Genomic DNA, 17,702 nt, shown 5'->3' on the forward strand with positions numbered 1-17,702 from the left:
TGTTTTAGGCTATTGTATTCCTATTATTATTCAAGTTCACAATTTCCTTACTCAGGGGTTGCAGTTCTCATCTTATATAGGACTCTCTTAAGTGACCAGGTTCCCAATTCAACTGTTCTTCATTTACTTGGTCTAAGCTTTTTCTTATTTGTCACTTTTAATTTTTGTTACTATCATTATGTCTTTGTCTGTTATTTCTTTAAATGCAAGAGGTTTAAGAAACAATGTTAAACGTAAGGCTATTTTTTTTGTTTTGCAAGCAGTTCAATTCAGATTTCTGTTTTATACAAGAGTCTCACTCAACAGAACAAGAAAAAATATTTTGGAGATCGCAATGGGGAGATGATCTGTGGATGTCCCATGGTACAGAGCATGCTGCTGGTGTCTGCATACTTAAAGGAAGATTTAATGGTAAAATCTTGAATTCTGACATGGATAAAGATGGTCATTACATTTTTCTAATAGTTGAGGCTGCACACTCTATCTATATTTTAGTCAATGTGTATGGTTTTAACTGTCAGAGGGAGAATAAACTATATTTTGAAAGGTTGGAGGAGCGCCTACTGCGCTGGTTATCTAAATATCCCAATTCTTTTATTATTTTTGGTGGAGACTTTAATACAGTGTTTAACAGCTATTTAGACAGATGGCCTTCTAGAAGTTCAGACTCTAACTCATTCATAAGACTGTTTGCACAAAGATTCAACTTAGTCAATTCTTGGAGGGATTCTCATACGTCTCAGATAGCTTATACATGGTGCAATAAGACTCAAACCAGACACTCACGTATCGATTTTTGGCTTATCTCAAAAGATTTAGAAAAAGTTAAAACGTGTATTTATCCTACACCACTCTCAGACCACAAAATGGTTAGCTTATCAATCCCGTTGTCATCCTCCCTAATCACTAAAACCTCTTACTGGAAGTTAAATAGTACCATTCTTGAGCATAAAGAAGTGATTTGTGAAGTTCAGAGATTCATTAAACTTTATTTGAGTAAAGCTCTCACAGATAATACATTTTGTAGTAACTGGGAACTTTTGAAATATGAAATTGGAAAATTCTTTAGAAAATATAGCAGTGATTTAGCAAAAAAAAGAAGATCTGATGAGACGCAAGTGATACAAGAGATCACATGCCTTACTTCCAAACCAATAGGCACCCTCAGTGAATCTGATAAGATAAAACTGGTTGACCTGCAGCATAAGTTAGATGAGATTTACAAACGCAAAGCTGACGGAGCATTTATTCGGTCTCGCAGGAAATGGCTCGAAGAAGGAGAGCAGAATTCAGCCTATTTTTTCAGACTTGAAAAGCATCAATCTAACACCAACTCCATCAACTAAATATTAGTGGGACAGTTTCTAATGATTAAGGATACCATAGCAAAATATTGTTCAAACTTTTATTGCAAACTTTATTCTTCTAGTTATTGCCCTGAAGCTTGTCTGACTTTTTTAAATTCTTTAGACAAAATTACTCAGCTGAATGAGGAGGATAGTCAGCTTTGCGACAGATCGATTTCTTTGATTGAGGTTGCAGATGCTATAAAACATCTAAAGATTAACAAATCACCTGGAACTGACGGCCTTACTGCCGAGTTTTACAAACAGTTCGCTGACAGTTTAGCCCCGTTTCTTTTAGAAGTTTTTAAGGAAAGTATGGATAGAGGTACACTCCCTCCCACTTTATGTCAAGGTTTGATCACCCTCATTCCAAAACCAGGAAAGGATCCTTTGCTCTTAGACAATTGGCGACCAATCTCTTTACTGAATAATGATTATAAGATATTGGCACATATTCTGGCTAATAGAATGAAACCTGTATTAGATAAAGTTATTGATGAGAGTCAGTCTGGTTTCATGCGGAATCGTCATATCTCAAACAACATAAGATTAATTCTAGACATAATAGATTACCCAGAACTTGTACAGGATAATAGTCTTATTCTTTTTTTAGATTTCTACAAGGCGTTCGACTCCTTAGAGCATGAGTTTATTTTTACTGCTTTAAATAAATTTGGGTTTGGTCAGTCCTTCTGTAATGCCGTTCGGACACTGTATTCCAATAGTAACAGCTCCATAAAGCTTGCCACTGGTACTTCCCCAAGATTTTCTCTAAAGCGTGGAGTGAGGCAGGGTTGCCCCCTATCCGTATATTTATTCCTTCTTTCTGTGCAACTCCTTAATTCGCACATTAAACTCAGTTCTTTAAAAGGCCTGGTCATTGCTAACAGAGAAATACTCATAAGTCAGCTGGCAGACGATACAGCTCTCTTCCTCAGAGACGCCTCGCAAGTTTCAGTGGCCATCAACAATATACAGCCATTCTCTAAAGCCTCCGGACTTTCACTCAACCTGCATAAATGTGAACTTTTACCAGTTAAAAGTTGTTTAGCAACTTCAATTCATGGAATACCTGTAAGAAATTCTGTAAGATACCTTGGAATTCAAATAATAAAAAATGAGCAATCCAGATGCTCCACAAACTTCATTCCTATTATAGATAAATCCCAAAAAATCTTTAATCATTGGCTACAGCGAGACCTGTCATTGAAGGGTAGAGTTCTGCTATCGAAGGCTGAAGGTATCTCCCGTCTAACCTATGCTGCCCAGTCACTACATGTTGATAATACAACCTGTAAGTCAATTAACAAATTATTATACAATTTTTTATGGAAAAATAAAACTCACTACTTGCGTAAATCAGTAGCTTTAAATTCATATGATAAAGGAGGTATAAATTTTATTGATTTCGGTGCTCTTAACAACACCTTTAAAATAAACTGGATTAAAAAGTATTTAAAAAATCCCACTTCTATCTGGAACTTTATCTCACATCATGTGTTCTCTAATTTAGGCGGCCTTAACTTCCTACTGCTCTGCAGTTACAGTATTCCAAAAATACCACTGAAACTTTCTCACTTTCATCAACAAATTCTTTTGGCATGGGCGCTGATTTACAAACACAATTTCTCTCCACAAAACTGTTTTATTTGGAATAACTGCAATATTATTTATAAAAATAAAACTCTTTTTTTAAATAACTGGTTTAATAATGGAATAATCTTGGTTAGTCAGTTATATAGAGAAGATGGACTCTTTTATAATTACTCTGAGTTCCTCAGGAGATACAATGTACCGATAACGCCTAAAGAATTCTCAATAGTGTTCGATGCCATCCCATCTGGTCTGTCCATGTTACACAGATGCTCCCACAGTGCTCCACTACAGGTCACTCCCCCGGATGTGTTACATTCTTCTCTTGGCAATGTTTGCTTTTCCTCTCATAAGTCTATAAATACCAAAATAAGATCTCTCTTTCAGGATGCAATGGTCTCTGTTCCATCAGCCATATTTTATTGGGCCAATTTTGTAACAGATATTGAATGGAAAAAAGTTTGGACTTTACCACAAAGGTTTTTCTTGACAAACAAAATTAAAAGAGATTTCTTTTACGTTGATTCATAAGTTTTACTCTACCAAACAATATTTGTCCAAATTTATGGCTGAAATAAATGTAAATTGTACCTTCTGTCAAGAGCAACCTGAAACAGTTTCTCATCTGTTTTGGTCATGTAAATTTACGTGTAAATTCTGGAAGGATTTCCACAAGTTTATTACTGACTTTGTTCTCCCTAATCTTCAACTATACTATAAGGATGTTATCTTTGGCTATTATAATTTTAAAGACAAGGACAATGATGCTTTCTTCTTTATAAATTTGGTTTTATTTTTGGCAAAATTTCATATACACAAAAGCAAAGTCCTCGGCAGAAAGCCTGAACTTCTTGTATTAAAAATGGAACTTGCACAATATATAAGGACAATCTCCTCATCAAAAAACACTAAGGCTCTCAAGACTGTTAACATCTATAACCGATTGAAACTGCTAACTTGATTTTGGCTCTTGCAAACTTTTGTTTATTTATGTTCCCCTTAATTTATTTTATTTTTTGTACTCACTTTTGTCTCACTGTCCTTGTCACTCTTTCTGTTCTTCATTGTACTACCACAATGTCATCTTTTATGTGATCCCTGTTTTACTTGACTGTATGTCTAAAATGTGATAAATAAAGTTGTAAAAAAAAAAAAAAAAAAGCAAAAAAAAAAGCGTGCAGTCTCTTTTTTTTTTTTTTTTTTTGTGCAGTCTCTTAATTGGGACACAGCCCTAGAGAGAGAACTGGGGTGCAGGACCACAGGTGTGACCCGCCCCTCCTCCCTCCACAGGTGATAACGAGATACACTGATGACAAGCGCAGTGACGTCAGACTGAAGCACGCTGACGTGTTTATTAAAGTTTCAGGCGTAAAACCGTCACAGCGCGTGCGCCACTGTGGCTCCGTTGCTTTGATCCTTCAAACCTGTAAGTCAAATCAGAGAGTGCGCAGGCGCAGCGAGAGGATTCCCTGCTGCTCACCGTGTGAGGTCGTTTCAGGAGAAAACCTGCGTTAAACTCAGTACAAACAGGACGGCGAGTATTTACAAATTTTAAATAAATAAAATCAGTCTTTCAAACAGCAGCTCAGGATCTTCATTGATTATGAACACAAACATTCAGATCACAAAATAATCGATTTAAATAAAAAACAATAAAAAAAATCATCCTGAAGAAATTCTGTCCTCACTCTTGCCTCCCTTTAGGGGGCGCCACAACCAGCCACCTGCCTGCATCTGCTCCTAATGCAGCCTCCTCTTCTGTCACTCCAACCCTCTGCATCCTTCATCCATGAACCTCCTCTGAGCTCCTCCTCCGTCCACTGCAGTGGGTAAAATAAGCACTGAGCACGTGCAGAAAAGTCTCAACATCAGTGATTAGAATGAGTCCTGCTGCTCGGTGCAGATTAGCATCAGCTGGTTCAGTCCCACCTGATGGCCTAAGAAAGGTGCTTCATCACCAGCGTGTGACACAGAAACATCTCATGATGGTGAAACCGTGAGCTCTCTCCAGACCTTCAAGCTTTATTTAAAACATGCTGAAGCTTCCAGTGAGACTGTCGGGCCACAGTTCATCATCATTTCATTGTAAACCATCAGGTGCTCCTCAGAATAGAATAGAATAGAATAGAATAGAATACCTTTATTGTCACTATACAGCTGTACAATGAGATACAGAGCATCTCCTACTCAGTGAAAACATGCTGGGGGGCACAGTTCTGCAGGACTACATGGATAGTATTAACAGAGGGAAAAGATATATATATATATATAAAATGTACAAATATACAGGCCAGTTTAAAAAAAAAAAGTGTGTGTGTGGGGAGGGGCTGTGTTATCGGTGCATGTGTGAGTTCAGGGTGGTTGTGGCTTTGGGGAAGAAACTGTTTTTGAGTCTGTGGGTCTTTGTGCTGATGCACCTACTCCTGAGGACACCAAGGAACCGGAAGGTGTGGACCCTCTCCACACACTCCCCCTTGATGTAAAGGGGGGCCAAGTCGGTGCTGTGCCTCCTGAAGTCAACAATGAGCTCTTTGGTTTTCTTAGTGTTCAGTGTCAGGTTGTTTTCTGAACACCAGGCTGCCAGCTTCAGGACTTCCTCTCTGTAGTCTGCCTCGTCTCCCTTTGAGATGAGTCCGACTACCGTGGTGTCATCAGCAAACTTGATGATGAGAGTGTTGTTGTGGGTTGAGCTGCAGTCGTGGGTGTAGAGAGAATACAAGAGGGGGCTCAGCACACAGCTCTGTGGGGAGCTGGAGCTCAGTATGCGGGTGGAGGAGAGATGAGGGCCGAGTCTTACAGTCTGGGGCCGGTTTGTAAGAAAGTCCTTTATCCAGGCACATATGAGAGGAGGGAGGCCAAGAGTGACCAGTTTGGTGATGAGGATGTCCGGGATGATTGAAGGCTGAGCTGTAGTCCACGAAGAGCATTCGGACATAGCTTTGCCGCTGCTCTAGCTGACTCAGCACAGCGTGGAGGGCTGTGGCGATGGCGTCTTCTGTGGATCTGTTTGCGCGGTATGCAAACTGGCGGGGGTCGAATTCTGGGGGGAGGTAATCCTTGATGTGCTGAAGGACTAGTCTCTCAAAGCATTTCATGATTACCGGTGTGAGGGCCACAGGGCGGTAATCATTCAGGCTGGAGATGGGAGACGTCTTTGGCACTGGGATGATTGTGGCTGATTTTAGACAGGATGGGATGGCTGCCTGATCCAGTGAGAGGTTGAAGATTCTGGTGAAGATGACGGTGAGCTGGTGGCCACACGCTTTTAGCACCTTCTCCGTCTGGACCGGCCGCCTTCCTGGGGTTCACTGCTAGAAGCACACGTCTGACATCGTGCTCTGTTACAGTGAGTGGAGCGGTGCAGGAACCAGGTGAGGGTGAGGATGGGAGCAGGGCTGAGGCAGATGAGCGCTGCTGTTTTGGTGTTTCAAAGCGGGCGAAGAAGCTGTTTATTTCCTCTGCCAGCTGCCCACTCTGGTTTTCTGTTTTTGCAGTGCTCCCTCTGTGGTTGATGATGTCTTGCATTCCCTGCCACACCTCCTGTGTGTTGTTGCTGGACAGCTGGGACTCGATGTTTCTTTTGAGGTCTGTCTTGGCTTTTTTAATCCCCCTTTTCAGGTCAGCTCGAGCAGCCCTGTACAGAGCTCTGTCACCTGACCTGAAGGCGGCATCGCGGGCTTTGAGGAGTGAGCGGACCTCGCTGGTCATCCAGGGTTTTTGGTTTGGGAAAACCTGAATGCTTTTGTCCACAGTCACGTTTGCAGTACAGAACTTGATGTAGTCCAGTACTGATCCTGTGAAAGTTTCTAGGTCCTGGTGTTCAAATATGTCCCAGTCTGTCTCTGTGAAGCAGTCCTGTAGTTTGGAGAGAGCTTTTTCAGGCCAGGTCGTAACCGTCTTTGTGGTGGGCACTGCGCATGAGGGGGGTGTAGGCTGGGGAGAGCAGGAAGGAGAGGTGGTCGGACTGACCGAGGTGGGGGAGGGGTATGGCTCCTCATATGGAAAAGAAATAGTAAAAACATATATGATTTACTCATGAAAGTGGCCACTTTCTCATTACTTTCATATATTGTTTTAGTAAGTATCCAAAACATACAAGTTTCATTATATAATTTTTCAAGGGATCTTATATGTATTTTCACTCTTGTATGCTTTTCATACAAGTTTCATACAAGACAGATACAAACTTTATAAGATTTATATATATCTTTTCCATATGGCTCTATATGCATGCTTGATGTTGGAGTAAACATGGTCTAGAGCGTTTTCTCCTCTGGTGGGACATTTGACACCAAACCTCCCTGTTGGTGTTTTTGGGGTGATACACTGTTTGTCAGTGTACAGCACCGTGAAGCTTCGTGTAAGCGAAGGAAGCTCGAGACGTTAAATCTGCTGCCGTCTGCCGGGATGATGAAGAAACGAGACGATGACCAAACACAGCCTTGAAACTCTCAGCTGCTTTCAGAGACACAAAATAAAGCTGCTGGGATGGCCCAGCCAATCAGCTCACCTGAATCCACCTGACACAAAGAATGAAGTTCAGAGTTCATAGACGGGCCCACACAAATAAACACAAAATGATTTGTAAATGTAAATTATAATTGTAATAAATAGGTAAATTAACAGGGCTCATGTCACGTGTTGTGATTTGATTACGATGTCTGTATTTGATTTTTAAGGCATTTTAATTTGTCCATTATTGGCAGTTTGTGTCCTCCATACATTTCCCTCCTCGGGGCGGTCTCCATCTTGTTCTGTCTGAACTCTTTGTCTAACGTCACCAACAGACCGAATCAAAGAGTAAATACGATGGTCTGTTATTGGCAGATTTCCTGAAAAGAGGCGGGAGCAGAGTTTGTAGTGAGCGCTGATTGGCCGGCGGGTCCGTCGGTCTGTGCTCGTGCGTGTGGCGTCTGTGGGTCAGGTTGATGGAGCGCTGTGGAGGAGAAACACGGTGAAGGTGCTGCCAGCAGCGGAAACTTTTCTGTGTGCCTCCGCTTCGCGTTTTTCCTTCGTCCCGCCTTTTTCGGATCTTTTTCACTCACTTTACTTTCTTTCTTCAAACTTCACGGCGGTTTCTCCACTTTACGGTCCCAGTGGTGTCTCCCTGGCAACACGATCAACTGTCCTGCGAAGTTAGGGTCTGTGTTTTTACCTTCAGCGGAAAAAAACTGCTCGTTCACGCGCTGAGCTAACAGAACCGAGCCGGGACCGACGGGAGCGCGCGCAGAGGCTCTCCCAGTACTTTTTTCGTTCCGTTTCCGTTCGTGTGGCTCGGACCGGCTCTTCGTCGCGAGACAATAGTGAGGAAAAGAAAGAGAGAGGGAGCTCGCGCTGGTGGCGGGGAGGGTCGATGCCTCGCGGCGCTTTGTTCTGCCCGCTGTGGAGACCTCCCGCGTGCCCGCCGCGGATACCTGCCGATCGATCGGAGTATTGATGACCGAGCAGAGCCATGGACGTCACCCTCTCCGAGCTGCTAGGCGCGTTCATGGAGTCCCCCCTGGTGGTGTGGGTGAGTGCACGCGCGCACACACACAGCTGTGAGTTTTGGTGCCCACGCGCTGCACACGTCAGGTGTATCACACATACACACACACACACATTGATTTTGGGGAGTGAGCGGTTGGCGGAGCTTCTGGTTCGTGATTGTGGGACTTTCCAGGTGTTACACAGAAAAGTTCACGCACTGTTTTCCAGAGCACATTTTAATCAGAAAGAGTTTGAAGGACTTCCGGTCAGTCTGAGCTTCAGGGGTGGTTTGAGTTCCTGAAGGAGCTGCAGAGACCAGGAGAAGCTTCCGGATGTTTCACCTGAGCTCACCTCATCACACCTTTAACAGAAACACACAGAGCACAAGCCAAGCACTCAGCATCTCTGAGAAGCCGCACAGACGGAGCAGATGTGCACGTGGACCAGGACCAGGATTGAAACCAGGAACAGGACCCAGAGCTGGACCTGGACCAGGGGTTCTTGCAGGGTTCAGGTGGATCGATGTACAGCTGCAGTTCGTGGATGTGAAGAAGCCCGCTGGCTGGCCTGGTGTCGGCCCATCAGCCAGTTTTCCCTGCATGAGCAGCGGATTCAGACTCTGCAGGAACCCTTGGATGTGTCGGTGAAAGTGTCCCTGTGTCACTTTCTCACCGTGTCACTTCCTGATCAGAGTTTCTGTCCAGCACAGACGGGCACAATGGTTGGCTGAGCCGGCGGGTCAACAGGAAATGAGGTCACAGGGAAGCAGGAACAGTCCGGTGGACCCAGACTGACTGTCGGAAATCTGCGGGGTGTCGTTAACACTAAAGCGTTTGCTCCTGCTATCCCAGAACATTCTTAAAGCAGAGGCAAATTTAAGTTGGACTACTTAATGTAGTCCCAAAAAAAACCCGGTTCATGGTGATTTTATCGCCGTGGTGATGATGTTCCTCTGATGGCTCCAGATGTTTGGACTGGAATCATCTCTGAAGCTTTTTGGAGGCAGGTCAGAGGCTGGGACGGCCAGCGGAGCTGTCAGCCGCTACTATCTGTGGCGCTTCCTGTTGAGCTGTCGGCTCAGCCAACCATTGTCCCGTGGGCGGAAACTCTGATCAGGAGGTGACACGGTGGGACTGTGGTTTGGCTTCCAGCAGAGCCTCAGTGAGCGCGTGCAGGGCGTTCCTCGCCATTACTCGAGTGAGTAATGCTTAAAAAAACATGGAATCCACTCATTCACGCCGGCTTGTCTCTGTGAGTCTGCACGCTGTCATTTAGACCCTGAGCCGCCTCTGCAGCTGAGGTCTGTGACATTAGAGCCACTGTTTAATGTGTCACAGCACCGTGACCTTTGACCCTGCTCAGCCTGGCTGCAGGCATAAGAATGTCTCAAACTGGAGAAGAAGAGAACAAACTGCTGTTTAGTACCAACGTGATCATAAGAGACTCCAGGAGAACAAAGCGCACGTCACCTGCTCGGGACGCCCGAATCACCAGGCATCTCCTCGGGCCCAGGCGGAGAGCTCGGCTCTGTAGATATGACCTAAACCCCGCCAGCCTCCACTTCCTGCTCACTGAGTCACATGGTCACATCCAATAACGAGTCTAATTATGACATTTGTGTTTTTCACTCTCCGTGTCCGAGCTGTTCTCCTCATTAAAAGTGAAACGATTTCCTCACAGTCAGAGGCTTTTATGACCATGGAGCTGGTTTCAGAGGCCCCTCCCCCCACACACATACCCCACATCTCCACCACAGAAAGGTGGAGATTCACAGAGGAGCAGAGATGCCAAACTGCCGTCCTTCAGCCCGGTGTTTAGATTACAGCTGAGGATGATGATGATGATGTAAAGATGACAGGCAGCCTGAGAGCAGCGGCAGCACTGCCTGCCCAGGTGGTTCAAACATGGAAAATGGGAAATATTTTATTTTTTATTCCTTGTTACTTGACTTGTTTTGGTGCTGGTGGAACGGCTCCTTTAAATGAGCCAGAAAAGCATAAAAGGGAGCAAAGTTTGAGCTCTTAAACTCAGACAGGTGTTGAGTTTATTTCAAACTCACCTCTGTGTTTCTCATAGTTTGGTTTTTAAATGTGAGATCTTTTAAAGCTGCAGACAGTTGATGTTCTGATTCTGTCCTCAGGTGCGGACGCTGGGCCCGCTGGGGTCAGGTGACGGCGCCGGCTCAGACGAGCGACTCAGCATGTTCATGGAGCTGGTGGACGGCGTCTTCCTGCACAAGATCATGACACACATGTAGGTGGCAGCGAGCGCGTTCATTTGCATGAGTCAGTCAAAACTGCCGAGTGTTTCTGGTGGTTTTTGCCTGTGCGTGCGTGTGTGTGAGTACATAAGGGGGTAAGAGAGGTAATCCTGTGTTTCCTGTGTGTGTCTGTGCGAGTGTATTTGTGCAACCACATCCTGAGTTTCAGGTTCAGACTTCACAGCCAGATGTGCTGCTCGCCGCTGAAGCGCTTCACAGAGTTGTCGTCGTCTGCAGCCTCAGAGCACAGATCAGGTTAACTAGACTGAGGTCCAGGAATTAGACCGAGCCGTGTGTGATGGGCAGAGGCTTGTAGGCTGTGGGCATTCAGGAGGAAGAGTAGAAGCATCGATCAGAGAGCAGGTGCAGCGCCTCAGCACGCCTCAGTGACTCGTACTGTCACTGCAGCCGTCACCAGCCGAGGCGCTCATGCAGGCTGATCCACTCGTTAGAAAACCCTGACAGGCTGAAGTCGTGGTTAAAGTTCGCTTATTGACAGCAGCTGCAGGAGCTGATTGCAGCCGTGACTGGAAGGAGAGACAGCACGGCTGCACACACTCTTTCAGACGAGCCCAGCTCACTTCTGACACTTCTGTTTGTGGGGCTGGTTACTGGGTTTACTGGTTTGTGTTTCTGGGATTTATTGAAATTAAAAAGAAAACAGCAGCAGACTCATCCTTCATGTGCTGATAATCCTCTGTGTGGGACGCCCCCCTGACCCGATCACACCACATGTTCATGTTAGTTATTGTTGTCAGTTATTGTCCTCAGGAATAACGATAATCGCACTATTGTTCTCCACAGCGAGGGTCGGCTGGGCCGAGGGGGGGCGGTCGGGGCTTCATGGGAAACTGGGTTACAGAGGAGCAGTGAGGAGTATGAAAGGAGACGTTAGAGAGTCGGAGGAGCCGTCGGCTGTTAAATCACTGAGTTCTCCACAGAAACCTGCAGCTAGTTTAACGAGTTCTGCGGAGCCGGCTGAGAGTCGAAGTGGAGATGGTTTAATGTCGTGGAAAAAATGAGCTCACGGTTCAGAGCGAGCTGCTGAGAGACGCCGGAGTCAGTGAGGTCGGAGCTTCAGTTATGAAAGAAGCTCGTTCCCCTCTTCGTTTATACCCCGAACGTGTCAGCGTGGATCGGCGCTGCTCGCTTCCAGCTCCTCGTTTTTATTCTCTGACTCTGTCAGAGCAGCTTTGCATGACTCACCGCTCAGAATAATCCTCCTTTATCTGATAGTGGCCCTCACAGCCTCTCACCACATCCTCTGTCAGAATCAAGCTCTTTTAGCCCCTCCCTCTTTAACAACATGTTCTTCTGATTAGCTGCCAGCAGGTGGGTGGGGCAGTTAGGCCCTCCTTGTGACATCATCCAGATCTAAGAGTGTAAAAGCTGTGATAAACAGCATGTTTGGAGCATTCTGCAGAGAGCCACCTCCTCATGTGACAGTTGGTCGGAGAAGTGTTTGTCCCCCCTCTGCTGCACTCTGATTGGACGGCTGAGTGAAATGTGACCTTAAACTTCTTTTAAGGTGTCTGCCACCTGACAGAGAGAGAGACAGTGGGTGGGACAGAGACCCCTGCAGAACGCTCCGTCTGAGTGACTGAAACACGACATTTAAATCTGCGTTTAATCAGTTACACCTGATTCTCTGTGAGGGTTTAATGAATAATCACATGTGAAGTCCTCGCTGCGCTGTGAGACCGGCCATCTTCACGCGTCACACTGACACGATGACAGCGACAGGAGGTCAGACGGATGGACAGCGGGACACGCCCCCTATTCACATGCTAATCAGGCTCCTTGCAGGGAAATGCCTGCGCCATGGTTACCCGAAACTTGTGTGTGTGTGTGAGATGATCTTTGTCCCAAACAGCCACAAACGTCAGCCTCAGCGCTCCTCTGGTGTGTTTATTTGTCTCCATAGCGACCCGAGCCCCACCAATCAGAGGCTGAACAAGAACGTGAACAATGATGTGTCGCTGCGCCTTCACAACCTGACAGTCCTCACCAGACATATCAGGACGTACTACCAGGTACACACACACACACACACACACACACAGTCCCAGCAGGAAGTGATGCAGGAAGTGCGTTTAGAGTGTTGACCTTTCAGCACTGCTTCATCGGTGTGCATGCTGTGGGAGACTGACAGGTGAGGTTTACCTGTGTCAGAGCAGCAGTGGCTGAACGAGTACACGGTGTGTGTGTGTGTGTGTGTGTGTGTGTGTGTGTGTGTGTGTGTGTGTGTGTGTGTGTGTGTGTGTGTGTGTGTGTGTGAAGTACAGCCCTGCGTGCATGTTTGTGTGTTTTCTATAAATCAGAGATAAGCAGCTCAGATGGAGCTGATTTGGCTGAACAGCTTCACATCCTGCACGCATTCTTGCACACACACACACTCACACGCACACACACTTCCTGTGTGTCGTCTGGATTATGTGACTGTATTTTTTCCGAGAGCTGTTAACATTGTTGAAACTGAAGTTTATTTTTGATAGGGATGGGTATCGTTTAGGTTTTATCCGATACCGGTGCCAAATCGGTACTTTTGAAACGGTGCTTAAAGAATGGAGAACACAAAATTGGTCCAAAAACCTCTCACGTTCAGCTGGTTTTTTGTAAAAAGATAACAATGTTAGCCTTTTCTGCAGCTATAGGGGATTTATGGTATCACTCTTGGCTGGAAGCAGTGCTTAAACAATGGAAAAAACACAAACTTTGTCCTAAACCTCTCATGTTTAACTGTTTTCCACTTTTTCTTTGGTCATTTTAGCCTTTTTGGCCAGGGTGAAGGGAGTATCTGCCATCAAACAAGAAGACAGCTGCATGTAGCTATGATGATGTTTGCTAGTTCACCTTACATGCATTAATGTAATAACGTGGTTAGCCTACTCAACTTAAATTGCACCCGAACAACATTAAGCTACTCGCGCAGAGAAGAACGGCTGCTGCTGCTGCCATCATCATCCGTCATCACTACACTGGCAGGGCTAGGAGCCAGGACTCTCCTCTTCGTGTTTTTGGGGGATGTTGCTAACTCCGGGTCCGATAAGAGGCAACCCACCCGCAGTAGATGCGCTCGGTGTGAGGTCTCGCAGCAAGCTATCAAATACGGTGCATTTCTCGGCTTTTTAAAAAAATGCTATGCGTCGCCAGGTGTTTCATCGGATTTGAGGTGTTACCTCCTTTGACAGTATCACAGTATCAGCTTAAAGCACTTGTTGCAGGCTGCTGAGTTTGCATATTTTGCTGTGAAGTACAGCCAGACTTTTGACCGCTTCGCCTTGGGCATTTTTAATCTGTAGCTCTGCTCTAAAAGAACGTACGTACCTGGACCCGCCTACTATCCTCGGAAACGTAAAATGATTGGCTAGAAGTGTATCACAGCTCAGGAAAAAAAAAGCACCGAAATAAAGCACCGAAATGTGCGCTGCTTTTCGGACTGGTTACTACCGTTTATGATGGCACCGGACACCGGTACCCATCCCTAATTTTTGAGTTTCTGCTTTTATTACAGAGGATTGTTGTCTGTGTGTGTCTGTGTGTGCATGAGGCCTTCAGTTGCTCGCCTATGAAAACAATGCAGAATAAGCGACTGCAGCAGGTCTGTAATGATTTGATTCCTGGCCTTCGTGGCTCGTTCATCCCGTGGCTCATCACAGGAAGTGGAAGCACCTGTGTGACTGCAGACCTGCTAAAATAACTTCTGCCAGGAAGCAGCAGACACGTTTGCATCCTACAGGCTCCAAACCTCTTTTGGCTCCTGTGGAGGGACCACAGTGTTCCCAAACCAGCAGAGAGATCTCTCCAGCTGACCCAGGGTCTGCCCCGGGGCATCCTAAAGAAAGGAGCAGGAAGTGCTGTCAGGTCCTGAAAGCTCTGAGCCAGAAAGCCTCTGCTAGGTAGGGCTGAACGATTATGGAAAATAATCTAATTGCGATTTTTTTGCCCCAATATTGCGATTGCGATGCGATATGCGATTATTTTTTAAGGTCTTTGTCTTCTGTATTATTAAACAAAGACAAGCAATACATCATATAGTATGGCCAATACTATATTACATTAATTTTAAACTGTTCTTTCCTGGAAGACAGACCTCTGTTATGATGACATGAGGTGATGCATGAATTGATGACTGACATTTTTATTTAACTTCTTCAATCACAACAGTATATTTGAACATACACAATAGTTTATTTTTAGCTTACAAACATCTGAGCATAAAGTGCTGACAAGGAACCCTGGTGTAAACATTAAAATGAAAGTCAGTACAATGTGCAGATTGCAGAAATATACATAAACAAAATCAGTGGCTTTACCACACTCAGTTTTTCGACATCTGTGAACTACTAGACAGTCATTCAATTAAAAAATAATATTAAATAAATAAAACTAATAAATAAAAAATACACACATCTTACTGATCTCTGCAGTCAGTAACATTACACATAAAGTGCAAACATAATAGCAATTGTATAAACACACACACAAAAACGCCTTTAAAGTTTAAAGGCGTGAAATTGGACGGTCTAGCCTTCTGATTAGCGTCACCGCTGTCTCGGTGGAGTTTAATAAACTTGGCCGTCTGCTTCTTGCTATCTAAAATATAACCAGACACTGGTGTAAATTCTCGACTGTCTCATACTTCTGTTTAATAAGTTTTCTGTTTGACGTTTAGTCAGCTGTGTGAAAACCAAGGAGGAACCCACCCGGGGGATTAATAAAGTTTTATTTTATCTAATCTAATAACTTTAATCTCAGCCAAACCGATTTACTCACGAACAAACAAAACACTGAAAAAAGCCCAACAATAACATTTTTAGGTTGTCTAAGTGACTTATATATTACGTTTAACCCGAGCAGCGAAACTCCGCGGTGATCTGAAAATGATGTGCCGGGAGTTGTGCCGTTCTCGGCCGCATCAGTAATCCTCGAGCTCCCGGCTAGCTGTCGAGCTGGTGGGTAGCAGACGCCTCTGAAAACGTCGAAGCACTTTTGCAAATATGGGATATCTTGATAAACCGAGCAGATATTTGATGTTTACACAACTACTTTCTCGCCTGAAAATATGTTAAAAGTTTATTTTGTGACCCAGAAAGATTAGTATGAGTAATTTTAAAACTTAGTAGCGGCCGCCATTGCTGGAAACTGGAGTTTGGCTGGGCCGCGCTATGAATTCTGGGATATGGTAGTAATTTGGACAGCCTTATAATCGCAGTATAATCGCAGCCTTTGCGGTTAGAAATTGCACTTGATCATGTCGCGATATTATCGCAAATGCGATATATCGTTCAGCCCTACTGCTAGGTAACAGTCAGGTTTCAGGTCCTCCAGTGTTAAATATAATACAGCTGGAACTGATTGTTGGGAGTTTGTCATGAGCACACATGCATCATCTGCATACGCTGATGTCTCCGGCTGTGACCTGCAGGTCTGCGGGTGACGGCGCCCCTGTTTGTCCTTTTTCAGACTGAAGCTGCTGATGGAAACGTTACTGTTGGTCTATCTTTAGCAGCTGGCTGAACACAAAAAGGCGGTTTGTGAAACAGCTGCGATCGTGGCTCAAGAGTTGGGTGTTCGTCTTGTAATCAGAAGGTTGCTGGTTCGAGCCCCGGCTTGGACAGTCTCAGTCGTTGTGTCCTTGGGCAAGACACTTCACCCGTTGCCTACTGGTGGTGGTCAGAGGGCCCGGTGGCGCCAGTGTCCGGCAGCCTCGCCTCTGTCAGGGTGGCTGTGGCTACAATGTAGCTGCCATAACCAGTGTGTGGATGTGAGTGAATGGGTGGATGACTGGATATGTGAAGCGCTTTGGGGTCCTTGGGGACTAGTAAAGCGCTATATATGGCCATTTACCATTTACAGCTGCGACTGAGCGATCAGAGCTCCTCGTTTTCATACAGCCAAGCTTACTGAGGATCAGCTTCCATCGTTCTGTGTGACACACACGGAGGTATGGGAGGCTCCACATACAGTGAAGTGTCCCATCGATGATGCCCTCCTGCAGCGGCTGCAGGTGCTGTTTGAAGGGTCTGGGTCCGGTCTGGGTCTCTGGCCGGTCTTAGATGCTAATGGGTGTTTAGGATGAGCTGATGTTTGCAGTGATCGTGCTGTGCGACCTCTATCTGTCCACAGGAAGTGTTTCAGATGGAGGTCAATGGACTTTAATGAGTTTTAATAAAGTTTTGGTGTTTGAATAGGGAATGACCACGAAGAGGCCACACCCCCGACAGACACTTTACTTTTATTCTGAGATGGATTTCATTTTTAACTTTGTGCTAATTGGACCGTTTATGAAGTTGTGTCTGGATCTGTGCGCTCTTTGTGACCTCAGCAGTTCTACTTCCTGTAAGGAGAAAACAGCGATGGAGGTGTGGCCACGGTCATCTGCTGGTCTTTGGGTCCAGGCTAATAAACGAGGCCTGAGACACTTCAAAGCTGTCATACGATTTCTGTTCCCTTTAAACAGCTGAAGGAAGAAAAACAGAACATTTACTGAGTAAATGAAACGAAACCCACAAAAACACGACAAAATAATGATGAATGAATCCAATCCTATAAAAACAGTTTGGTGTGTGTGCTTGTGCGTGTGTGTCTGTGTGTGCGTGTGTGCGTGCGTGTGTGCATGTCTGTGTCTGTGTGTGTCTGTGTGTGTGTCTTTGGGCAGGACAGAGTTAATCTGCTGTCTTTTCAAACATCTTTTAAAAATCTGAGCACAAACACTCCTCGGATGATAATATGAAGTCAACAAGCTTTAGAGAGCAGGATCAGCTGCAGCACACGGACACACAAACACACACACAAACACGCACGCGCACACACCTCCAGCTGTCCGTGCGGAGCTGGGCGTCGGCTTTGTCCTAATTAGATGAAGTCCCAGCAGATGCAGACTGGCCTGCTGAGTCGTGTGTGTGTGTGTGTGTGTGTGTGTGTGTGTGTGACTCAGTAAGCTGATATCTGGAGCTCTGTTGTGTCTTTGCTGGTTCTCTGCCTGACTGTGTCCACAGTTATTGATCTGTTTATCAATAAAAAATGAATCA

General features: G+C 45.2%; 1 protein-coding gene across 3 annotated transcripts in view; it reads left to right on the top strand.

Annotated features, from left to right (window-relative positions):
- The first annotated feature begins 7,831 nt into the window (after nt 1-7,831).
- ccdc88c (coiled-coil and HOOK domain protein 88C) overlaps nt 7,832-17,702 on the top strand; it is a 52,791-nt gene continuing 42,920 nt past the window's right edge. For all 3 annotated transcript variants that reach the window (XM_026151171.2, XM_026151172.2, XM_080293531.1), the window contains exons 1-3: nt 7,832-8,451; nt 10,549-10,661; nt 12,593-12,701. In XM_026151171.2, coding sequence (XP_026006956.2) covers nt 8,392-8,451; nt 10,549-10,661; nt 12,593-12,701 — 282 coding nt within the window. In that variant the 5' untranslated portion in view covers nt 7,832-8,391. The remainder of the gene's footprint in view (nt 8,452-10,548; nt 10,662-12,592; nt 12,702-17,702) is intronic.

Source organism: Astatotilapia calliptera, chromosome 19, assembly GCF_964374335.1.
Source record: "Astatotilapia calliptera chromosome 19, fAstCal68.1, whole genome shotgun sequence".
Lineage (NCBI taxonomy): Eukaryota > Metazoa > Chordata > Actinopteri > Cichliformes > Cichlidae > Astatotilapia > Astatotilapia calliptera.